General features: G+C 42.3%; 1 protein-coding gene across 4 annotated transcripts in view; it reads left to right on the top strand.

Moving 5' to 3' along the window:
- Positions 1 to 24,710, top strand: part of PBLD (phenazine biosynthesis like protein domain containing) — a 43,699-nt gene extending 18,989 nt beyond the window's left edge. For 2 of the 4 annotated variants that reach the window (XM_084997156.1, XM_003483485.5), the window contains exons 3-10: positions 10,213 to 10,312; positions 10,904 to 11,002; positions 16,069 to 16,178; positions 16,268 to 16,297; positions 18,724 to 18,812; positions 19,068 to 19,246; positions 21,645 to 21,707; positions 23,727 to 24,710. In XM_084997156.1, coding sequence (XP_084853282.1) covers positions 10,213 to 10,312; positions 10,904 to 11,002; positions 16,069 to 16,178; positions 16,268 to 16,297; positions 18,724 to 18,812; positions 19,068 to 19,246; positions 21,645 to 21,707; positions 23,727 to 23,839 — 783 coding nt within the window. In that variant the 3' untranslated portion in view covers positions 23,840 to 24,710. The remainder of the gene's footprint in view (positions 1 to 10,212; positions 10,313 to 10,903; positions 11,003 to 16,068; positions 16,179 to 16,267; positions 16,298 to 18,723; positions 18,813 to 19,067; positions 19,247 to 21,644; positions 21,708 to 23,726) is intronic. The other 2 variants (XM_084997157.1, XM_021073529.2) reach the window with 1 other exon arrangement.
- The last annotated feature ends 308 nt before the right edge of the window (positions 24,711 to 25,018 follow it).

Raw genomic sequence — 25,018 nt, 5'->3', positions numbered from 1 at the left:
TGAGATAATAATTAACAGCCAAATTCTAAGTCGTGAACTTTCTTTAGAAACAATATGACAGGAGTTCCCATTAAGAACTGACATAGCATACGTGAGGATTCGGGTTCAATCCCAGCCCTTGCTCAATGGGTTAAGGATCTGGCATTGTGGCAAGATGTGGCATATTGAAGATGTGGCTGGCATCTGGTGTAGCTGTGGCAGTGGCGTAGGCCAGCAGCTGACTTCTATTCACCTCCTAGCCTGGAAACTTCCATATGCCACAGGTTCAGCCCTAAAAAGAAAATAAAGTGAAAAAAAGAAACAATATGGCAAACATAACTTCATGTTAAGGACTTGTGGAGTAGACCAAACTTACTCGTCAAGAGTCTGTATATTTGCCCCATGTCCCCATGAAATGCTCTTGAAGAATTTTGAAAAAAGTTTTGAGTGATTTATGTACTCAGTTTTCACCAGATGACAAGAATTAGTTTTATTCCTCAATTTGACTCCTATTTTTTTGTCTTTTTAGGGCCGTACCCACAACATATGGAAGTTCCCAGGCTAGGGGTTGAATCGGAGCTGTAGCCGCTGGCCTACACCACAGCCACAGCAGCACTGATCTGAGACACATCTGCAGCCTACACCACAGTTCATGACAATGCCAGATCCTTAACCTACTGAGCATGGCCAGGGATCGACCCTGCATCCTCGTGGATACTAGTCAGATGAGCCATGATGGGAGTGCCCCTCAATTTACTCCATTTTACCTCCAGCTCATTCACTGAACTCCAGACTTAGGATCTTAGGAGCTTTCTCTCTCTCTCCATTAAACTATATTTTGCATGTTATTTATATATTTGGAAAAGCTAGGAAATAAAATGTTAAACAAAAGGCTTTAATGCTGTTTAAAGAAATATGCTTTAGTACAAATGGAAAAAAGAATAAAGGAGATTAGTCTGCGATCCAGGGACCCTCTCTAAAGAGTCTCTCATTTCACATCTTCTGTGCCTTGGACCTGTGAGACCAGATTAGTTTGATGGCCTGTCAGGGACAACTGAATAGATATCTAGAAGCTAGTTTTGCTAGTTTTCTATTCTGTAGACATGAGAATCCTGCTCTCCTGGGGGCCAATTTAGCACTTTCTTCAATGCATAATTAATAGAAATTAAAATGGACATAGAAACTGTTGTTTCTACCCTTGGATTCTTTTACTCATGGCTGGAGACAGTGGACACCTGAAACCCCTAGAGAGAACACAGGGAAACTCAGGACAATATCAGAGACAGGTAATTGTTAAACCTCACAAAGCTGACCACAACTCAGTAGGTATTAGCCTGTCATTATGTAGTCTACAAATATTTGTCTACATCTACCATGAACCAGGTTCCGGGGTAGGGACAGGAGGTATGAAGATTGATAAGTGTGCACTTACTAAGCACCCTGAGGTGCTCAGAGTCCAGCAGGGGAAATAGACATGTAAATGTGACCTCTATTCAGTAGTCACCGCAGAGGCTGAAAGACCATGGGGACTCAGAGCACGGAATAACTGGATTTTTTGGGGGAGAAAAGTCTTCACATGTTAAGTCCAGGGCTTCAGAGGAATATTTTTTTTTGTTTCATTTTGTTTAAAATTATTTAAAATTTGACTGAGGAATTCCCGTTGTGGCACAGCAGAAACAAATTGGACTAAGAACCATGAGGTTGACGGTCCAATCCCTGGCCTTGCTCAGTGGGTTAAAAATCTGGCTTTGCCATGAGTTGTGGTGTAGGTTGCAGACACAGCTCGGATCCTGAGTTGCTGTGGCTGTGGTGTAGGCTGGCAGCTATAGCTCTGATTCAGCCCCTAGCCTGGGAACCTCTGTATACTGCGTATGTGGCCCTAAAAAGCAAAAATAAATAAAACGATATCAGAAATAAAATTTGACTGAGATGAGACTAATCTCAGAAAAACTTGGTAGACAGACTAAAGACTGCATAATTGCACTTTGGGCTTTTTGAATACTTGATAAAAGGCTGCTGGAAGGAATGTAAAAAATCCTGAGTAACAACATTCCCAGAGCTACTATGATATTCTAAATTTTTTTCCTTTTCCTTTCTAGACAAGTGCACTTAAATTTTCACACGAGGAACTTATAACATTTCACATTAGGTGCAAACAAAAATTAAGGGCTAATGAAACATGAAGCAGATATTTGAAAAATATTTAGGAGTTCCTGTTGTGGCTCAGGGGCCATGAACCCAACTAGTGTCCAAGAGGATATGGGTTTGATCCCTGGTCTTGCTTAGTGGGTTAAGGATCCCACATTGCTGTAAGCTGTGGTTAGGCTGACAGCTGCAGCTCCAGATCGACCCCTAGCCTGGGAACTTACATATGCCATAGGTGCAGCCCTTAAAAAAGACCAAAAAAAATATTTAAAACTTTCAAAATTTGAGGGTTGTCCTCAAATGCTTGAGAGTTTTATAATAAAGGCCATGCAGAGATATTGAAAATGTATAGAAACAATATTTTAAATCTTTTTGGCCACGCCCACAGCATATGGAAGTTTCCGGGCCAGGGATCAAACCCATGTCATGGTAGTGACCCAAATCACTACAGTGACAATGCCAGATCCTTAACCTACTGTGCCACCAGGGAACTCCTAGAAACAATATTTCAAAAAATGGAATAGATACATTACAATGACAGCTGTGTAAAAAACTATAGGAACTCCTGACCAACTGTTGGAATAGGTCAGAGGGCTATAGTGTGATAAGGGGTGACACTTGGTTTATTTTTCTATAAACCGGCTTTAATATTTAGTGAAAATAACATATCAGTGGGGCAGGGAGCCCATATTTATTCTCCTTCATATTCTAACAAAGCCTTAAAAGTTTTTGTTGTTGTTTTGTGTGTGTGTGTTTAGGGCAGGGCTTCTCAATAGCGGTGTTATTGACATTTTGGACTGGAAAGTTTTGGGCTTTTTTTGTTTGTTTGTTTGTTTTTTGCTTTTGGCTTTTTAGGACCACACTTGTGACATGTGGAGGTTCCCAGGCTAGGGGTCGAATCGGAGCTACAGCTGCCAGCCTACACCTCAGTCACAGTAACGCAGGATCTGAGCTGCATCTTCAACCTACACCACAGCTCACAGCAACGCCGGATCCTTAACCCACTGAGCGAGGCCAGGGATTGAACCTGCAACCTCGTAGATCCTAGTCGGGTTATTTAACCGCTGAGCCACGAAGGGAACTCCTGGAAAGTTTTTTATTGTGTGAGGCTATCATGTACATTGTTAAATGTTTGACAGATCCCAGGCCTTTACCCACTAGATGGCAGTAGTTGTCCCTCCTCCCCTCATCATGACAATCAAAAATCACCTCCAGTTGAGAACCATTGTTTCAAAAGATACGTTTTCTAAAGAGAGGTTTATTCTGAAGTTTTCATGTTAAAGTTATCCATAAAAACAAGTTTATTGTGTGTCCAATGCATCTATTTATTTTTGGCTGTCTACCACGTGTTGGACACTGTGCTAGGATCAAATGTAACATTCATATGCATACATTTTTATTCTTTTAAACACAAAAAATCATTTCCAGTGACAGCAAGAGGATTGGCTTTACATTTTTATTTTATTTTTGTCTTTTTAGGGCCACACCTGCGGCCTGTGGAGGTTCCCAGGCTAGAGGTCAAATCGGAGCTACAGCCACTGGCCTACGCCACAGCCACACAGCAACGCTAGATCCTTAACTCATGGAGCAAGGCTAGGGATCGAACCTACGTCCTCGTGGATACTTGTCAGATTCGTTTCTGCTGAGCCACAACGGGAACTCCATGGCTTCACATTTTTAAAGAGGAATGCTTAGTTTTAGTTCCTCTACTCCTTGCTGTTCCAGTTTTCCTGGTTAAATTTTGGGGCTACCAGGATCCCTTTCTGCAGCTTGAGGGGATTATGTATTTAAGGAAGAACAGATGGATAGCAGTGCGGTGTTCAGTCTTGCTCTAACTCATGTGCAGTGGCCGTTTCCAAACCTGGTGCCCTTCCTTAAAGAGAGGACCACTGGCTCAGTGCGACCACACTGGGTCAGAGGCTCATGGGGTTTCCAGAGGGTTATAACCTCATAGATCATTTTTATGCCCAGAAAAAGGATGCAGAATGCAGAGAAGATCGTTCTGGGACACTGAAGGGTGTTCCTAGAGGGAAGAGAACAATGCAAAGGAAGCAGATATGTTAATGTGGGAATTTCTGCTTCCCAAGTAGCCTCACTGGCTTCTAGGACCTAACCCTCAGCTTTGAGGGCAGTGACTTAAGGCAAATTCAGCACAGCTACTCTATGAGTAGTTATTATTATTACCCTTAGTTTACAGATGAGAAAACAAGCAGAGGAAGCTTAAGTAATTTATCTAAGTAGCTGACTTCAGAATCCCTCCCCAGATCTACCCAACATCAGGGCCTATGCTTTTTTTTTTTCCCCCTTTTCTTGCTTTTTAGGGCTGCACTGCAGCATATGGAGGTTCCCAGGCTAGAGGTCAAATTGGAGCTACAGCTGCCAGCCTACACTACAGCCACAGCAAGGCCAGATCTGAGAAGCATCTGTGACCTACACCACAGCTCACGGCAACACCGGATCCTTAACCCACTGAGCGAGGCCAGGGATCAAACCTGCAACCTCATGGTTCCTAGTCAGATTCGTTTCTGCTGCTCCATAACAGGAACTCCAGGGCCTATGCTTTTAACCCACCATACTCACTACTGTCCTAGACGTTGACCCCTTCTATAACACCCCTTCCCAGTTGGTAACATGCATCACTCTTGCTGTAAGTCATTCATTTGTAGTCTCCCTCCTTACACCGTACATTCTGTGAGATCTTAATCTATTCTGACTTGTTCTGACACATAAGGCCTAGCACATGGGATAAATAGATACCTAAATAGATCATCTGTTGAGTGAAAGCAAAAATATTATGATCAATTAAAGTATAGCAAAATCTCCAAGAGTTCTAGTTAACCAACAGGTATTAATCTTTTGTTCTATAGGTGGAGTGGGGTGGGCAGGGTATGCAAGGCAAGTATGAGATTTGGGTACTGGGTTCCATGATGGAGCTGGAGAAACCAGGCATCCATAAGATCCATTAGGAGCAAATGAGGATGGCCCGCAGTTTGACTGATGCATAGTGTGGACATAACTTTATAATCCAAAATCCATGCACCTCAGAAGGAATCTCCCATTTATTTCTGTATGATTTAGAATTTTTTCCATCTAAATGCTTTTTCCTTTGCTGGAAGGAAGTAGAGGGACAAACGAACAAAGACTGACAACAGGACTGTCCTGTTTAGGCTGTCATATTTCTAAACTACCACAAGATGGGAGTATTTTAAAACTTTACTCTGATTTTCTGATCATTAATCTTTTGTGAGCCTTATGGTGATGGAACCTCAGTGTGCCCATGTGGTTCACTGGAACTCAGAAAAACATGGCTCTGTTTTTTTTATTGGAAACTTGACTCATGTGAGACTGGCAAAGGGAAATGGGTATTAAAGCAAGAGAGGAGTCCCTTGTGGCCCAGTAGGTTAAGGATCTGGTATTGGATTCCTGTCGTGGTTCAGTGGTTAACGAATCCGACTAGGAACCATGAGGTTGTGGGTTCAATCTCTGGCCTTGCTCAGTGGGTTAAGGATCTGGCGTTGTTGATGTGAGCTGTGGTGTAGGTTGCAGACGCGGCTCGGATCCCACATTACTGTGGCTGTGGCGTAGGCTGGCTGGGCTGGCGGCTACAGCTCTGATTCGACCCCTAGCCTGGGAACCTCTATATGCCACAGGAGCGGCCCTAGAAAAGGCAAAAAGACAAAAAAAAAAAAAAAAAAAGGAAGAGAACTAACAGCTGTTGGTTTGTAACTATTATGCACTACATTTGAAAATAAGCTTGTAGTGTAAAATGGAAACACTATTGGAGCCAAAATTCGGTATTTTTAATGAATGCAGTCCCATTCCTTTTTTTTTTTTTTTTTTTTTTGTCTTTTTAGGGCTGCTCCTGCAGCACATGGAGGTCCCAGGCTAGGGGTCAAATCAGAGCTGTAGCTACTGGCCTACACTACAGCCAGAGCAATGCCAGATCTGAGCCGTGTCTGTGAACTAGACCACAGCTCACGGCAATGCCAGGTCTTTAACCCACTGAACAAGGCCGGGGATTGAACCTATGTCCTCATGGATACTAGTCAGATTTGTTTGCACTGAGCCGCAACAGGAATTCCTCATTCTTTTTTTCTAAAGCTCTCCAAGTTGAAGCAATATTAACCTCATAATTCACCATTATTTTCATCTTTGGTTCCAGTGTTAGAAATTGAATTGCCTGAGGTGCTTATTGAGGGCTGTTACTATCAAACTTTCTACATTGTATCTGATCCTTCAGGCAAAGCAAGTGCATTTTCAGTGTCCTGGGACACAAATTAGTTACAGAAATTCAAATTGTAGTTGGTTCAGTATATATGCCAAAGCAGAGAGGATTAAAGAACTCTATGGGAGTTCCCGTTGTGGCGCAGTGGTTAACGAATCCGACTAGGAACCATGAGGTTGCAGGTTCGGTCCCTGCCCTTGCTCAGTGGGTTAACGATCCGGCGTTGCCGTGAGCTGTGGTGTAGGTTGCAGACGCGGCTCGGATCCCGCGTTGCTGTGGCTCTGGTGTAGGCCGGTGGCTACAGCTCCAATTCATCCCCTAGCCTGGGAACCTCCATATGCCGCGGGAGCAGCCCAAGAAATAGCAACAACAACAAAAAGACAAAAAGACAAAAAAAAAAAAAAAAAAAAAAAAAAAGAACTCTATGAAGTATGTTTTAGCTGACATGCAAAAAAGCCTATTTGCAGGAGTTCCCATCTTGGCACAGTGGTTAACGAATCCGACTAGGAACCATGAGGATGCGGGTTCTATCCCTGCCCTTGCTCAGTGGGTTAACGATCCGGTGTTGCCGTGAGCTGTGGTGTAGGTTGCAGACACGGTTCGGATCCCACGTGGCTGTGGCTCTGGCGTAGGCCGGTGGCTACAGCTCCGATTGGACCCTTAGCCTGGGAAGCTCCATATGCCACGGGAGAGGCTCAAGAAAAAGGCAAAAAGACAAAAAAAAAAAAAAAAAAAAAAGGCTATTTGGTCACTGCTGCTTTCTGTGTCTGGACTCCTTGACCGAGATGCTAAGTCCCTTGAACACAGGACCTCGTCTTATGCACCAGGGCTCCTCAAACTGTAATGTACATGCAGGTGACCTGGTTTCTGGTTAAGATGGAGATTCTGATTCAGAAGGTCTATGCTGGGGCCTGGGACTCTGCATTTCTAATACATTCCCTTGTGGGTGGTGCTGATGCTGCTGGCCCAGCATGACACTTGGTGACAGATTGATTGCCAAACTTCCTGCAAAAATGTTGCAGGAGTCCATTTTATCTGATGGACATTGGTTTTCCTGCCTGCAGTGTGTTAAAGAGATAATAATAGTTTCTTTGTTATGTGGAGGCAGTGCTGTGTGGCAGATTAAAGAACTGGCTTTGAGCCACTCAGAATAGAAAGGTGACTTTTATCAAGCACTTATTACATGTTGGGCCCTTTGATGAGCACTTTGTGTGCATTATTGGATTAAATCTTTTGAAAGAAAATTGTTAAGTAAAAAAACACAAAAAGCCATTGCGTCATGTTTGGGTTTTCAGAAAATAAGTATCATTTTCTTAAGTGATTTCTCTTTCTGTAGGATTACAGAGCTTCTACAGATTTTGAATACAGTGCTCCTTTAAGAAAAGCTTAGTAAGTCTCCTGTTAGGATTTTTACATCAGCTGATAGTTTAAAAAAATCATGACTGATTTTTCATAGTAACAGCCTTTATGCCTTATATGAATATATGGAAAGTGTTTCAGAGTGATTTGAATCAACTGAAAGATAGGGGTGTTTAATTATGTGACTCAGGTAAGTGATTATGAATTTATTAGAAGAAAATTATGATTTTTATATCTGGATTTCAGGAGCTCAAGAACACTAAGTTTGGCCAAAGTGAAAATGCAGTTATCTTGAGATTTCTTCAGAATTCAAAATCTAAGTCATGAGCATTTCGTTGATGAAAAAAATGATTTTCAGATTTCCCTCATGGCTCAGAGGGTTAAGGATCCTGCCACTATCTCTGTGGTTGGTTACAACTGTGGCATGGGTTCAGTCCCTGGCCTGGGAACTTCTGCATGCTGCAGGAGTGGCCAAAAAGAAAAAAATTGATTTTTTTTTTTTTTTTTTTTTGGTCTTTTTAGAGCCATACCTCTGGCATATTGAAGTTCCCAGGCTAGGGGTCGAATCGGAGCTGTAGCTGCTGGCCTACACTACAGCCACAGCAATGTGGGATCTGAGCTGCATCTGTGACCTGCATCACAGCTCACGGCAATGCCAGATCCTTAATCCACTGAGCAAGGCCAGGGATCGAACCTGTGTCCTCATGGATACTAGTCAGATTCGTTTCTGCTGAGCCACAGTGGGAACTCTGAAAAAAATTGATTTTTATTCTCAAAAAGAAAATTCATGCTTTTTTTTCCTTCAGTTAAGAGGAATGTGGAGTTCCTGTCGTGGCGCAGTGGTTAACGAATCCGACTAGGAACCATGAGGTTGCGGGTTCGGTCCCTGCCCTTGCTCAGTGGGTTAACGATCCGGCGTTGCCGTGAGCTGTGGTGTAGGTCGCAGACGCGGCTCGGATCCCGCGTTGCTGTGGCTCTGGTGTAGGCCGGTGGCTACAGCTCCGATTGGACCCCTAGCCTGGGAACCTCCATATGCCGCAGGAGCGGCCCAAGAAATAGCAACAATAACAACAACAACAACAAAAAAAAAGAGAGACAAAAAGACAAAAAAAAAAAAAAAAAAAAAAAAGAGGAATGTGTGTCTGCATGTATATGTAGGTGTGTGTCTTCACAATAACCTTTTGACTTAAGAACTATTATTCCCATTTTAAAGACGTGGGGAGATGAAATAACTTGCCCACTCTTGACTGTTTCTAGGAGCTGACCCAGGGTACAAATCTAATTATGTCATTTCTAAAGCCCACTTAATTTTTTTTTTTTTATTTTGGAAAATTAAAAGACAAGGAAAATTTCAAGAATGGTACAATAAACTTCCACACATTTTTCCTCTAACTCCTCTCATTCTTAACATTTACAAAGCTCCTGTTCTTAATCACTGTACCATCTTTTAGGCATACCTTTTTCTTTCTTATTTCTTTTTAATTTTTTTTTTATTTTTTAGGGTCACACTTGTGGCATATGGAAGTTCCCAGTCTAGGAGTCAAATTGGAGCTGCAGCTGAAGGCCTATACCACAGCCTAGCAATGCCAGATCCAAGCTGCATCTGTGACTTACACTACAGATTGCAACAATGCCAATCCTTAATCCCCTGATCGAGGCCTGGGATCAAACCCTAATCCTCATGGATATCAGTTGGGTTCTTAACCTGCTGAGCCACCACAACGGGAACCTCCTAGGCATATCTTTTTCTTAGGATATTACACAACCTTTCTGTGTTTAATTTCTTTGTCTGTAAGTGGATGTTGAGGGTTGTAAACATGAAGATTAATTGAATAATACATTTTCAGCAAATATTCATTGAGCTTTTGTGATTTGAGGATGAATACAAGCATTATTCTAAGCCAGGACCAAGCAAGAGAATGCAGTTGGTACCCTCATAAAGCTCAGACTCAGAGGAAGTGTAGGGGGAGCAGATGGTAAAGGGGAATAGTAGGTAATTTCAGGTGGTCTAAGCAGTGGGGAAGAGACAGAGCAGTCTGGAAGGCTTCCTGGAGGAGGTGACCTCTGGCTTGAGGCCTGACCCATGAAAGGGGGAGAACTATGTGAAAACAGAGGCACCATGGTCCAACCTGCTCAGAGTAGGTGCTGACATCTCTTCATCAAACAAGAAGGGGAGATTGTAGAGTTTCCATTTGTAGAATTGTTTTTAGTAGAGAGCACATTCTCTTGGATAGACTAGGTAATAATCTGGCAAAAGATATCCCAAGACAGTAGGGTTTTCAGAATCTACTCTAGCTTTTTACATCTATAGCTCTTCACATGGTGCTACAAGCATGGATTTCTGAAACAGTCTTTATAAAAGTGCCTTGATTCTTTGGCAATTATTTCCTTTTAAGCATGTAACTTTCAATTGTAATAAGCTGTAGTTTACTAGTGGCAGTTGCTATCCAAGGAAGTCTGATTTGTATTTCTGGAGTCTCAGTAATCTTTCGTTTCTAATTTAGAAATTGGATGAAGACATGCATCAAAAAGTTGCAAGGGAAATGAACCTCTCTGAAACTGCTTTTATCCGAAAATTACACCCAACTGACAACTTTACACAGAGTAAATATGCTTATTTATTTGTTTGTTTGTTAGTTTTTGGCTCTCTGTGGCATACGGAGTTCCCAGGCCAAGCTGTGGTTGCAGCCTATGCCATAGGTACAACAAGGCCAGATCCTTAACTCACTGTGCCTGGCAGGTGGGGATTGAACCTGCATCCCAGAACTCCAGAGGCACTACCGATCTTGTTGCATCACAGTGGGCACTCCAAAGATGCTTTACAAAAAAAAAAAAAAAAAAAAAAAAAAAAAAAATCATTCTTGAAAACTAGAAGCTGCTTTTCCAGTGGGAGAATGATATTTAAGGGAAATGTCTGTTCACTATTTGCATGCAAGTAGGAGATGGTGGGAGGAGTTTCTGATTTGGTTTTCAGTTCATTTGAGGGAGCAGGTGCTGGTGAATTTGAATGTCTCAGCTCCAGATCTAGCACTGGAAACCCTAGGAGGCTTGCCTGAACTTCACTCCACCTTTCACAACATGTTTCAGTGATTAATCATGTTAGTGAAATATTTAGAAAAGAATAAGAAAAGGAAAAGTTTGCAACCCATTCATATGGGAATGATCTCGTCTCTTTTTGACTTTTCTCCTCTGAAGCTTCCTGCTTTGGACTAAGGTGGTTCACGCCAGTGAGTGAGGTTCCTCTCTGTGGCCACGCTACCCTGGCTTCTGCAGCTGTGCTGTTTCACAAAATAAGTAAAGTGATTTTTCTTTTATAAACTTACCATTTAGCAAATAGCAAATATTTAAAAAACCTATCACATTCTTTCCTGTGACTGGCTTAGTGATATTGTAACGTTTATTTCAAGCAATTCATGTGCAAAAACAAAAACAGCAACTTTATATAACACTTTGACCTTTCTATGTGCCAGGTGTGTTGGAAAGTCATGATTTTTGTTCCCTGGAATGCCGTTTTATTTTATTTTTTGTGTTTTTGTCTTTTTAGGGCTGCACCGGCGGCATATGGAGGTTCCCAGGCTAGGGGTCCAATAGGAGCTACAGCTGCCGGCCTACGCCAGAGCCACAGCAACGCCAGATCCAAGCTGCGTCTGCGACCTACATACACCACAGCTCATAGCAATGCTGGATCCTTAACCCACTGAGCGAGGCCAGGGATCGAACCCGCAACCTCATGGTTCCTAGTAGGATTTGTTAACCACTGAGTCACGATGGGAACTCCTAAAAAAAATTTTTTAATAATGATTTTTATTTTTTCTGTTAGAGCTGGTTTACGGTGTTCTGTCAATTTTCTACTGTATGGCAAGGTGACCCAGTGACACACACACACACACACACACACATATATATATATACTTTTTTCTAACATTATCATGCTCCATCATAAGTGACTAGATATAGTTCCCAACACTATAGAGCAGCATCTCGTTGCTTACCCATTCCAAATGCAATAGTTTGCATCTATTAACCCCAAATTCCTACTCCCTCCCCCTCCCCCTTGGCAAACACAAGTCTGTTCTCCTTGTCCGTGATTTTCTTTTCTGTGGAAAGGTTCTTTGTGCCATATATTAGATTCCAGATATAAGTGATATCATATGGTATTTGTTTTTCTCTTTCTGACTTCACTTAGTATGAGAGTCTCTAGTTCCATCCATGTTGCTGCAAATGGCATTCTTTTTTTTTTTTTAATGGCTGAATGGTATTCCATTGTGTATATATACTACATCTTCTTAATCCAATCATCTGTTGATGGACATTTAGGTTGTTTCCATGTCTTGGCTCTTGTGAATAGTGCTGCAGTGAACATGTGGGTGCATGTGTCTTTTTCAAGGAAAGTTTTGTCTGGACATATGCCCAAGAGTGGGATTGCTAGGTCATATGGTAGTTCTATGTATAGTTTTCTAAGGTGTCTCCATAGTGGTTGTACCAATTTACATTCCCACCAACAGTGCAGGAGGGTTCTCTTTTCTCCACACCCTTTCCAGCATTTATTTGTAGACTTATTAATGATGGCCATTCTTACTGGTGTAAGGTAGTAGTTTTGATTTGCATTTCTCTAATAATCAGTGATGTTGGGCATTTTTTCATGTGCCTGTTGGCCATCTGTATATCTTTGGAGAAATGTCTATTCAGGTCTTTGGCCCATTTTTCCATTGGGTTGTTGGCTTTTTTGCTGTTGAGTTGTGTAAGTTGCTTGTGTGTTTTAGAGATTAAGCCCTTGTCAGTTGCATCATTTGAAACTATTTTCTCCCAGTCTATAAGTTGTCTTTTTTTTTTTTTATGGCTTCCTTTGCTGTGCAAATGCTTGTCAGTTTGATTAGGTCCCATTGGTTTATTTTTGCTTTTATTTCTGTTGCTTTGGGAGACTGACCTGATAAAATATTTGCAAGGTTGATAACAGAGAATGTTTTGCCTGTGTTGTCTTCTAGGAGTTTGATGGCATCTTGTCTTATGTTTAAGTCTTTAAGCTATTTTGAGTTTATTTTTGTGCATGGTATGAGGTTGTGTTCCAGTTTCATTGATGTGCATGCAGCTGTCCAGTTTTCCCAGAACCACTTGCTGAAAAGACTGTCTTTTTCCCATTTTATAGTCTTGCCTTCTTTGTCAAAGATTAATTGACCATAGGTGTCTGGGTTTATTTCTGGGTTCTCTGTTCTGTTCCATTGGTCTGTATGTGTGTTTTGGTGCCAGTACCACACTGTCTTGATTTCTGTAGCTTTGTAATATTGACTGAAGTCTGGGAGATTTATGCCTCCTGCTTGGTTTTTGTTCCTCAGGATTGCTTTGGCAATTCTGGGTCTTTCGTGGTTCCATATACATTTTTGGATTATTTGTTCTAGTTCTGTGAAAAATGTCATGGGTAATTTGATAGGGATTGCATTGAATCTGTAAATTGTTTTGGGTAGTATGGCCATTTTTACAATATTAATTTTTCCAACCCAGGAGCATGGAATATCTTTCCATTTCTTTGAATTCTCTTTAATTTCCTTGGTTAATGTTTTATAGTTCTCAGCATCTAAGTCTTTCACCTCCTTGGTCAGGTTTATTTCCAGGTATTTGATTTTTTGGGGTACAATTTTAAAAGATATTTTATTTTTGTATTCTTTTTCTAATATTTCCTTGTTAGTGTACAGAAACGCAGTTGATTTCTGAATGTTAATCTTATATTCTGCTACTTTGCTGAATTTGTTGTTCAATTCGAGTAGTTTTTGGGTTTAAATACTTAGGGTTTTCTATATATATTATCATGTCATCTGTGTACAGTGACAGTTTTACCTCTTCTCTTTCTGTTTGGATACCTCTTATTTCTTTTGTTTGTCTGATTGCTGTGGCTGGGACTTCTAATACTATATTGAATAAAAGTGGTGAAAGTGGACATTCTTGTCTTGTTCCAGATTTTAGCCAGAAGACTTTCAGCTTTTCTTCATTGAGTATTATATTTGCTGTGGGCTTGTCAGAAATGGCTTTGATTATGTTAAGGTATGTTCCCTTTATACCCACTTTGGTAAGAGTTTTGATTATGAATGAATATTGGACTTTGTCAAATGCCTTTTCTGCATCTATTGTGATGATAACGTGGTTTTTGACATTTCTTTTGTTAATGGTGGTGTATGATGTTGATTGATTTGCGTATATTGAATGACCCTTGTGTACCTGGGATGAATCCCACTTGATTGTGGTATATAATCCTTTTTATATGTTGTTGGATTTGGTTGGCTAAAATTTTGCTGAGAATTTTTGCGTTTATATTCATCAACTATATTGGCCTATAGTTTTTTTTTTTGGTAGTATCTTTGTCTGGTTTTGATATTAGTGTGATGCTAGTGTTATAGAATGTCTACAACGAATCCCAGCCGCTAGACCACCAGGGAGACATTTTATTTTAAATAGGAGATTTCTGTGACCAAAAAAGAGGAGAGCTTGCAAGGCAGAAAAGGTGTCTACCATGATATGATATTGGGGAACCAAAAGTCATTCTTTGCCCCAAATATGTCCCCACCCATGCTGAAATTCATTTCACAAGAGTTTATTTATTCTTTTTTTTGGCCATGCCTGAGGCATCTGGAAGTTCCCAGGCCACAGATTGAACCTGCAGCATAGCAGTGACCCAAGCCGCTCAGTGAAAATGCCAGATCCTTAACCTGCTCTGTCACAAGGGAACTCCAACAAGACCTTCTTTACTCTGAATTTTAAAGATGTATGAGCTCCAGCTATGCACATTTACCTTGTGAAGAGGGGATGCAGCTCCTTAATCCTACCAATTTCCATCTCAGCTACACTTAGCATAATAGATAAAGGTTAGGGCTTTGTGGGAATGGGGCAGAGGGGAGATGCCTGGAAATGCCCTAAAATAGAGATGGAAGCTGCCATGAACAAGCGTGGACAACAAGTAGAAAGTTAAAGAAGGAAATAAGCAGGATGATATGACAGAGGGGTAACTGTAGGGAGTGGGGGCAGGGGTTAGAAAAGGAAGTTCTTTGGGGAGTTACTTAGATGCTGAGTAAGGGAGGATATTACGGGGAAAGTTCCCCCAGGAAGCATATTCTGAGACATTGGCATGCTGAAAGAACTGGAGGTGGTATTCTTGGGTCAGAGTTGGGAGGGGAGTAAAGAAAGCAGGATAACAGAGGAAGAAGTTGAGTTGCAAAATGGGGGCAACAAAGAAAAGCCCAATAGTCCTCCATGAGAAAATTTACCAAAAAATTATTTGTAAATAATGATGTCTTACACTAATGATAATGAGAAGAATTAAACTTTTGGCTTCAGAATGTAAATTTTTATAGTGGAAATTGACAGAACATCGTAAAACAACTATAATAGAAAAATTTTTTAAACTTTTTTCTTTTTTTTTCCTTTTTAGGGCTGCACTCGTGGCATGTGGAGGTTCCCAGGCTAGGGGTCAAATCAGAGCTGTAGCTGCCAGCCTACACCACAGGACAGCAACTCAGGATCTGAGCTGTGTCTGCGACCTACACCACAGCTCACAGCAATGCTGGTTCCCTAACCCACTGACGAGGCCAGGGATCAAACCTGCAACCTTATGATTACTAGTCTGATTTGTTTCTGCTGCGCCACAACGAGAACTCCCGTATTTCCTCACCTTTGAGATATGGTTAAGTTTTACAGAAATATTAGGAGAAAAAGAATTAAGTCACAAATCTTTGTTTTCACTAAAAAAATGTTACCCACATTGAGATAAGTGGCCCGAGTGTATCACTAACATGAAGGGGTATTATATTAGGGCTTGTGGTCCAAAGTAAAAAATTTGGTATAGCTTGGTTTGTTTGTAGTAAGCTTGATTTGTTTATATCAGACCATTGTCCATAACATGTATATTCTATTTGTCATCCCCTTGGTGTATCTTAAACTAGAAGTGTTTATAACTCTATAGTCCTATGGGGGGATATTTAAAAATCTGCATTTGAAAAAATTATAGCATCCCTATGAGCTGGGTTTAATTACTACCTCCATTTTATTGGTAAAGTGAAATTAGTATAGTTTAATTATTTCCCCATTTTATTGATGAGGAAATAGTGGTTTAAGGAGGTTGAATAATTTTCTCAAGGGCACAGTATGTTGTCAAGTCTAATCAGTTATGTTTTTGTTTCTCAAGTTAGAATCCAGTGAGGGTTTTCTCCACTTGGGACCCCAGTAACCCAAGTCTGAGTCCCCTTTATGGGAAAGGCAGCACTGTCAGAGAATCTAAGACCACACACAGACATGCAACTATGTAAGAAAGTTTATTTTCCTATTGATTCAAAGAGTTTTCTAATTGACAAAATAAAATTCTTTTTTTTGGCCAGAAAACGTGAATAGCACTCTAACCTTTGTCACTCTGAGTGGGGAACTAAAGGCCAGAAGAGCAGAGGATGGTATCATCCTGGACCTGCCTCTTTATCCAGCCCAACCCCAGGTCAGTTGCTTTTAATTATTGCTGTAAATACTGTGTCAAACTGAAGGTTTGCCTGTTTTACAATGGTTTTATCTTTTATCTTGATCTAGGACTTCCCTGAAGTGGAGGACTTGATAAAGGTTGGTGAAAAGAATCAAACCTGAGCTCATGTGATTTGATCATTGTTTATTGTTTGCACAAAGACTGGGTACCATTTGATTTCAAAAGATAGGCTTTCTACCAATGTTCTATTCTCAGCTTGGATGAATACTGTATGGTGCATTTGAGGTTTGAATTTTAATATTGAATCTGTCTGGTAAGAAGGTTGACCAGTTTTCCCTGTCTCTTCATTATCCAGTTAGCCTCCATGGAAGGGTTGGGGAGGGGAGACTGCTACATGGCAGGCTGAGAATAAAAGAAAAGAATGGAAACTTCTTGGCAGCTGTCATGTCCTGAACCCCTCAGGGGGAGAATAAGGCTGAGATGAGGGGGCTGAGATGGAGGAGGGCAGGAAAGGATGGGTACCTCAGTAGAAAAGACAAGATATGAAGACTGGTTTCCTCAAGGGGTATATGTAGGGGTGGGGCTTAACAATAATAGTAATAGTGAAGATTTAATAAAGAACACTTTTTTTTTGGCCATGCCCATGGCACATGGAGGTTCCTGGGCCAGGGATTGAACCTGTGCCACAGTAGCATCCTGGGCTGCCGCAGTGACAATGTCAGATCCTTAACCCACCATGCCACAAGGGAACTCTGATAATAAAGAATATTTTTAGAGTATCTTTACACAATATGATGCACTAAGCATTTTAATGCATTTTTTCACATAATTCTCGCTGTCACCCTGTGCAGTTGGAACTACAGTTGTCTCTTGGAGATTCCAGAAGGCCAGAGCAGCCCTGATGGCCAGGTGTTTAGTTTGTAGAGAAGAAAGCACCCAGATCAGGACTAGGCCAAGGGCTGCCAAAAGAAAACATGATTCTGTAAAGTGGCCTCTTCTGGGTAGTACTGGGTATTTCTCAGTGAGTTATCAACTACAGCATTTATAATCTCTTCAAAGTTTATCTAAGTTTAATATCTAAACTAGTTTTCAAAGAGTAGAAGCAAGTATTATGGATTCTGATTTTACATTCAGCTCCATCTATGGCTTAGTTTTTGGGAGACAAGCGAAATTCATTAATGAACTGCTTTAAGCATATTGGCAAGAAAATGGAAAATACTCATATTGGTAGACCTTGTTCATGAACTTAACCAGATCTCTCTAAGCCTAAGGGTCAGCATGTGTAAAATGGGGATGCAGAAGGGTTATTTATTGTGGGGTGTTTTTTGTTGTTTTTTTGTTTGTTTTTGGTTAGTTCGTGTTCTTAGAAACTGGCAATAAGTTTTTCAGCCATGAATTAAAACTTTCAAATTGACATAAGGAACCATGCAGAGAAGAGCTGGATGCCCCTTCAGAGAGATCAAGAGGCCCTGGAGAGCAGATGAGATCTGGCTGTAGGAGTTCCCATTTCTGGAGGGACAGACCTTGGTCAGCAGTGGTAACAGAAGCAGACATCCCAGGGAGTACCCACAGCTGAGAGTCTTGGCCATGGCCCCTAGAGCATCTCAGTCCCTAAAGATTAGGGAACCCGAAGCTACCTAATGACAACCAGGCAGCTACCATGTAATTCTTGTCTATTCTCCCAGTAGCCAGCGTTGGTGCCAAAGGATGACTCAGAGGGGCTTCTGTCCCCTCATAGTCTCCCTCAGCACCCAAGCCAAGAGATAAATGTCTTGGGTATGAGCACGGTGATGTGGACTCTTAGGTAAAGGGTGAATCAAGGTGTCTTTAGAAAACCTTGCTATGTTCTTGTTCTGTCGCATGCCAGTGAAGTGAAAACAGTGAGCTTGCCAAGCAGAGCAGCACTGAGACGAGTGCTCCAGTCCCCACTTGCAGACTGCTGGCCTGTGGGGACTCTTCTGGTTGCTGCTGCAGGAACTCCAGCTATATTATTTCATTTAATCTTCACAACAACTCTGACATACCGGCATGAGGCCCCCACCTCTACAGAGAGTAGCCAGATGTGATTCAGAGCTTTGACTCCAGGGCCCTCAGACCAGGTCAAAGGGTGTGTGTGTGTGTGTGTGTGTGTGTGTGTGTGTGTGACCAGGTCAAAGGGTGTGTGTGTGTGTGTGTGTGTGTGAGAGAGAGAGAGAGAGAGAGAGAGAGAGAGAGAGAAAGAGAGAGAGAGAGAGAGAAAGAAAGAGAGAGACTTCCTGGATCTCTGTAAATCTTGCTCCTTATCTATGGGGAGAATACCCATTTGAAGGAGTTGTGTGTTGAGGCATGTAGTAACATGCATCAATGATGCCCATCTTTGGTTCTCAGAGGATAAACTCAACTCATTGAGGCCTCCGGTCACCAGGAAACTGGCCCTCTCTGAACAATACCTTGAATCTGAAAACTGAATCAAAACTCTTGGGATTGGAGATGTTGGGTATGCCTGGCAGAGGGCGGAAGCTCCTGAGAGGTGGTTCTCCATACAGGGAAACACTCCTGAGGAAGTTTTGGTCTGTCTCCACAGACAGCCATAGGTGACACACTGGTTCAGGACGTCCGCTATTCTCCAGATACCCAGAAGCTCCTTGTCCGGCTCAGTGATATTTACGACAGGTAAGCAAGATCTTTTGCTTTGTCAGCACTGTGGGGAGGGCTGGGCATCCAAGTTTGTAGCTCTGTCTTGGTCTGGCTATGCTGTGTTTAGTCGAACCATGATTTAGGCAGCCAGAGAGTTTTGTTCCTGGGCAGGAAGGCATTGTACTTGCTCTCCCCACCCTCCTGGGCAAGCTGATCCCTGGCCTTCTACAGTCTGGGCGGTGGGTTGTCTGTGGGAAGGGTTTGTCCTCATCCATCCCGTTCATGAACAAGGTCATTTCTGGAGAACCTGAGAGTGAACACACAGAATCTGCTGCAAGTGGACAACACAGGGAAGGTGAAAGGACTCATTCTCACCCTCAAGGGGGAGCCTGGTGGGCAGATTCCAGCATTTGACTTTTACTCCAGATATTTCGCTCCGTGGGTTGGTGTGGCTGAAGACCCTGTAACAGGTATTTTTATTTATTTATTTTTTTGTCGCTTTAGGGCCGCACCTGCAGCATATGTAAGTTCGAAGGCTAGGGGTCAAATCAAAGCTGTAGCTGCAGGCCATAGCCACAGCAGTACGGGATCTGAGCTGCGTCTGTGACCTACACCACAGCTCATGGCAATGCCAGATCCTTAACTCACTGAGTGAGGCCAGGGATCAAACCCTTGTTGTCATGGATAATATTGGGTTCATTACCGCTGAACCACAACAGGAACTCCCTGGTACAGATACGTTCTGACTTGAGTCCTGAGGAGGGCTAAACATGGAGGAGGAGGATGACAAACAGCTGTTTAAGTGCCCTTCACGTGACCTTTCAGGTTGTTTGGGGTTTGAGCGGCCTTTGTTTCCCTACCTCCCCTTCCCCTATCCCTTCTCTGAGGTCTCACGTAAAAACCACAGAATTAAGGAGGCAAAATAGCAGGGTCAAACCTGAGTGTCAGATTGCCTGGGTTTGGATCCTAGCTTCCTCGCTGTTGACCTTGAGCAAATGACTTAATGTTCCTTCTCTACAAAATATGGATAATGCCTCATAGGGTTAGGTCAACACAGTGCCTGATAAGTGATTAGCATGGTGCCTGGCACATGATAAGTGCTAAATGCTATTGGTTATTTTTTGTGTGTGTCTTTTTAGGGCTGCACCTGCAGCATATGGAGGTTCCCAGGCTAGGGGTGGAATCAGAGCTACAGCTGCCAGCCTACGCCACAGCCACAGCAACTCAGGATCCGAGCTGAGTATTCGACCTACACCACAGCCCATGGCCATGCTGGATCATTAACCCACTGAACAAGGCCAGGGATCAAACCTGTGTCCTCATGGATGCTAGTCAGATTCGTTTCCGCTGAGCCATGACAGAAACTCCTAGGAATTTTAATAATAACAACAAAAGTGGCTCCCTGAGCCAACACTTGCAGATCTGCCATTTGCAAAATCCAGTGGCCAATGTCCACTACATTCCCAAAGCCATTTGTCCTTTTCAGTGACCAGCCTGTATGATCATTGATATCTAGGTAAGATTTGGTTTTTGTGAAGGATTAAAGTCCTGAGCTGCAGGTGGGAAATGGGGACAGGAATAGTGTTTCTTCCCTCCACCCCCACCCCACTTTCCCAGACCTGCCCACAAAGTGGGTGGAATGGGTTCAGGAATGTGGATATTCAGGGTCTTTTACCAGCCAGAAGCAGAGGGATGAAATCTAAGATGTGCAAGTATATGAAACCTCCTGCTTTCATCCCTCTTGAGAAGAGGGGGGCTGAGCAGTAAAAGGGGCGAATGCTCAATGGAGGAGGCTGGTGGATGGGATGGTGGCCAGAGCAGAAGGAGGCTGGGCAGAGACTTCAAGGCTCCTGTCCTGGTCAGACGGTAGGGGCTGGGATGGTTTCAGGGCCTTGACTTAGTTACTCTCTGAGGAACAAAGCATGTGAAATTCAAAGCTCAGCAAGCAAGCACTTTTAAAGACTCAGGAAAATACCCAATGACATCCCAACAGTCCAACTCAACCTTCCCCTATGGAAAAGAAGTTCTGAGTGGATTTATGCAGGCACAGCTGCTTCACAAAGATTTTAATTAGCACAGAGGGCAAGCTTCTCTCCCTGTAATGATGCTTTTCTATAGTGGGAAGGTCTTTGGACAGTGGTGACCAACCATCTCAGTTTTCTTGAGACTGAGGGGCTTAGCACATAGGATGGATCTTCAGGGTTAACCCAGGACTGTCTCAGGCACACTGGGATGCTTGGGCACCAAGAACATTTAGTAAGTTTTCCTGAAGGATGGACTTTATCTGAACCATCCTTTTCTCTCCCAAAGACTTTCCCGTCAGTTATTACTTTCTATTTTATTTCATTTTAATATCTATTCTCTGATCTAAACCTAGAAATCATGAGGAATCAAGTGAAAAAAAAAAAAAAAACCTCACTTAAATTTCTTTTGGCACCAAAAACCTGGAATGTGGGCTTGGTGGAAAAATTGGCCTTTTGTCAAAGTTCCCTAGCTTTCCTTGCATGTGTGTCTTAGGAGGAAGGAGATATTTTCTCTTGAAAGATGCAGACGGATTTATGTGAAGACCTTGAGTCTCCTACTATGGGCTGACAATGAACTGGCAGACCAGACAAGAATGAAAACCTGCAATTTAATTCAGTCTTCAGAAGGTATTAGACACAGCGGATACATCTTTGGAAGGAGCTTATCCACAAATTCTTTCTTCCTTTCTATTTCCATTCATAATTCCACACTCTTTTGTGGTCACAGCCAACATAATGGCTAAGTCGTCTGCGGTCAAGCTGGAGAGTTGGTTGATTGTGAATATACCACAAGGTTACCCCTGTTTTCTTTGGGATTGTACTATAACTTTTCACTTCTTTTAAGGGTCTGCGCATACTGTTCTCAGCAGCTACTGGTCCCAGCAACTGGGGAAGAAAGACATGCATGGTAAGATAGCTCTTTTTCAAATTAAAAAAAAATTTTTGCTTAACTTTAAGCTAGTATTCCTTCTCATATGTACTGCGCACTTGAAGATGTAATAAAATATTAACTATCACCCACATGAAAGCAAAAAGTTTTTAATTCCTTCACTCTGAACCTTCTACTCAAAACATCCTCCACCCCAAACATCTTCCACCTCTGTCTCTCCCAACACACAGACACACTTCTAATACAGTAAGTGCCCAATAAATATTTGTTGAATAAGGTTAACTGGCTGTGTAATTTTGGCCCGGAAAGGTTATTTGTTTATTTATTTATTTGGCAGTGCCCGAGGCATGCAGAAGTTCCTGGGCCAGGGATCAAACCCAAGCCATAGCAGTGAAAACACCAGATCCTTAACCCACTGAGCCACCAAGGAACTCCCAGAAAGACTGTTTATAATGTGACAAGCCGAGACTGAATGATTACCAAGGTTCCTTACTGACATTGGTAGTTATGGGATTAAATCAAGCAAATTGCTTTGGAACCAAGTCTCCTAGTGATTAATGTATCATTCAAGGCAGAGAAAATAGATGGCAGCCAATGGTGGCTACACAGCTAGTAGCCTGTATGTGGTACAAGTTACATAATCAAAGTGGGAGTTTGACCTTAAAGAATGGGGGTCTTACTTAGTGGGCTGGTTAAGCCTCTGTGACCCTGATTTGGGGATAGCAGGGTGGCTGTTTTCTTCCTTTCTTCCTTCCTTCCTTCCTTTCTTTGTCTTTTTAGGGCTGAACCCTTTGCATATGGAGGTTCCCAGGCTAGGGTTCGAATAGGGGCTGTAGCCGCTGGCCTATGCCACAGCCACAGCAATAGGATGTCCGAGCTGCATCTGTGATCTACACCAATGCCAGATCCTTAACTCACTGAGTGAGGCCAGGGATTGAACCTATGTCCTCATGGATGCTAGTCAGATTCCTTTCCACTGAGCCATAGCAGGAACTCTGGCTGTTCTCTTTCTTTAGTGAGCCTTATCACTCCCCTAAGCTCCCGGAAGGCTGAAGCTGTGCATTATGTTTGCCTCACCCATGTGGTTGTTTGATAACAACCATGAGTGAATGAACTCCCTTTGTCCTATTCAGACCTGGGAAGATGGGGTCCTCTCTGTAGCGCCAAGAGCACCCCCCTTTATCTTCTGAGACTTTTAGTCCTAGCCTTTATCTTTTCACATGTCTTTGCTTATTGCTAGGCAGAGCCAAGGAGGAAACTATGGGTGGGGTGTGTTTGGGGCATTATAGAAACTTATAGAAGAAGTGGCCCAGGGAGGGAAGATGTGGAGTTGTATTTTGCTGATCAAATCTCATGTGTGGCTTCTCAGTCCTCAAAACAGGATGGGCTAGGCAATACCATGAGCAAATGAAGGGGTACATTCTTTAAAAAATTTTTTTAATGAATTGATTTTTATTGAGATAACATTGATTTTATGTTTTATGTGTACATTGTATTTCTGCTTTTGTCTACCCTACAATATGCTCACCACCAAAAATCTATTATCTGACCTTTACTGTACAGTTGATCCCCTTTATCCGTTTTGATCCCCCTGCCCTTCCTTGCCCCTTCCCCTCTGGTAACCACTCTCTGTTCTCTGTATCTATGTATTTCTGTTTGGCTTGTTGATTTATTTGGTTTTTGTTTGCTTTTTAACAGCTGTGCCTGCAACATATGAAGGCTCCCAGGCTAAAGGTCTAACTGGAACTGCAGCTGCCAGCTTACGCCACAGCCACAGCAACGCCAGACCCAATCCGCGTCTGCAGCCTCCATAGCAGCTCACAACAATGCTGGCTTCTTAACCTGCTGAGTGAGGCCAGGGGTCGAACCTGCATCCTCATGGATACTAGTCAGGTTCATTACCGCGGAACCATAATCGGAACATCCGTGGTGCCTGTTTGATCCTGGAAACTTCCATGTGCCACGGGTGTGGCAAAAAAAGTAAAAGGTGAAAACAGTCTTAATTTGTGAATCATTTTATGTTTTTTTTTTTTTTAGCCTTTCAGTGTTCCAGCCGGGGAGGAGAACTGAAGATTTCACTGCGTCCTGATGGACGAGTGGACATCAAGGGAGGCGCTGCTCTGGTTTTAGAGGGCACGCTGACAGCCTAGAGGTGGTTGTGCTGTGATATTGCTATCTTAAATTACTAAGTATTTTCTGCATAAAAAGAAACGTAAGGGGCTGCCTTAAGCAAGCTTGCATGGTAGTCTAGTTAATCCACATTGCAAAGAGAATGATGAAGACATGTTAATGGAGATTTAATAATGCTTCCTGAATGATTAACTAATGGAGTTTGGCTCTACTTGTGAGTGTATTTGAAATGTAAGTACCCAGTAACCAAGAATAATATTGTACCCAGTACCCAAGAATAATATCGTCACCTTTGCTTATGATCACCCCTCCTGGAATGAGGAACAAATGTATGAGGAACAAGATCAAACCATTTAAGCTTAGGTGTGAATACTTGATAGACTATTTTGCAGCCTATTTTTAAAAAGGTCCCTTAGGACTGGTGGCCTAGTGGGTTAAAGACCCAGCATTGTTTCTGCTGTGACTTGATTCACTGCTGTGGCATGAGTTCGGTCCCTGGCCTGGCAACTTCCACATGCCTTGGGCGTGTCCAAAAAAGAAAAACATCCCAAAACTATGTGGAAATATAGAAAAATATTTCATGGTATAATACCAAGAAAGAAAACTACGGTAGACTATTAAATGTTAGCAACGTTATGCTGTGTCTGTGGAGGATATGAATTTCTATGGGCGAGGATGGAACATGAAGATACAAAAGTGAAAAGAGTTCATGTGTATCTGGGGGGTAAGATTGGAAGTAATTTTAAGGTATTTAAAAAATCATTTCCTTTACTGGGAACACACTCATGTTTAATAAATAAAAATCAAGATGTAACTAAATAAATAAAAAGCCAAGAAAATGAAAAACTATATGTGTATTAGAGTAGTAGTAAAGCTAAACATGGAAAGTAATAACTTGCCTCTTCTCAAGTTCTTTTCAGGGTGGGAATCCCCCTTGCTGTCGCTCCCAAGGATTCTGAAAGCTAGGTGCCCAGCTGGGATTGAACTCCCAGCCTGTGGGTCAGATCTGCTGCTCAGTAGTCTGACATGGTTGGTAAAAAGCAATTTGCTGCCTCCTATGTAGAAGACACGGTGCTGAAAGCTGGAAGGGTGGAGAGCTGGCAGGGGCAGGCTGCAAAGGAGATTAGAGAGGGAGCGAGCTTATAGGGCCCTCAAGGAGCTCTAACTGGGGAACCAGGCTCCTCCTTTCATGAAAAGAT

This window comes from Sus scrofa, chromosome 14 (assembly GCF_054392235.1).
Source record: "Sus scrofa isolate SSC_HxYL_T2T_F1_AM1 chromosome 14, Sscrofa_HxYL_maternal_Yorkshire_Landrace_v2.0, whole genome shotgun sequence".
NCBI classification, from domain to species: Eukaryota; Metazoa; Chordata; class Mammalia; order Artiodactyla; family Suidae; genus Sus; species Sus scrofa.
This window is presented reverse-complemented; position numbering and strand designations above follow the sequence as displayed.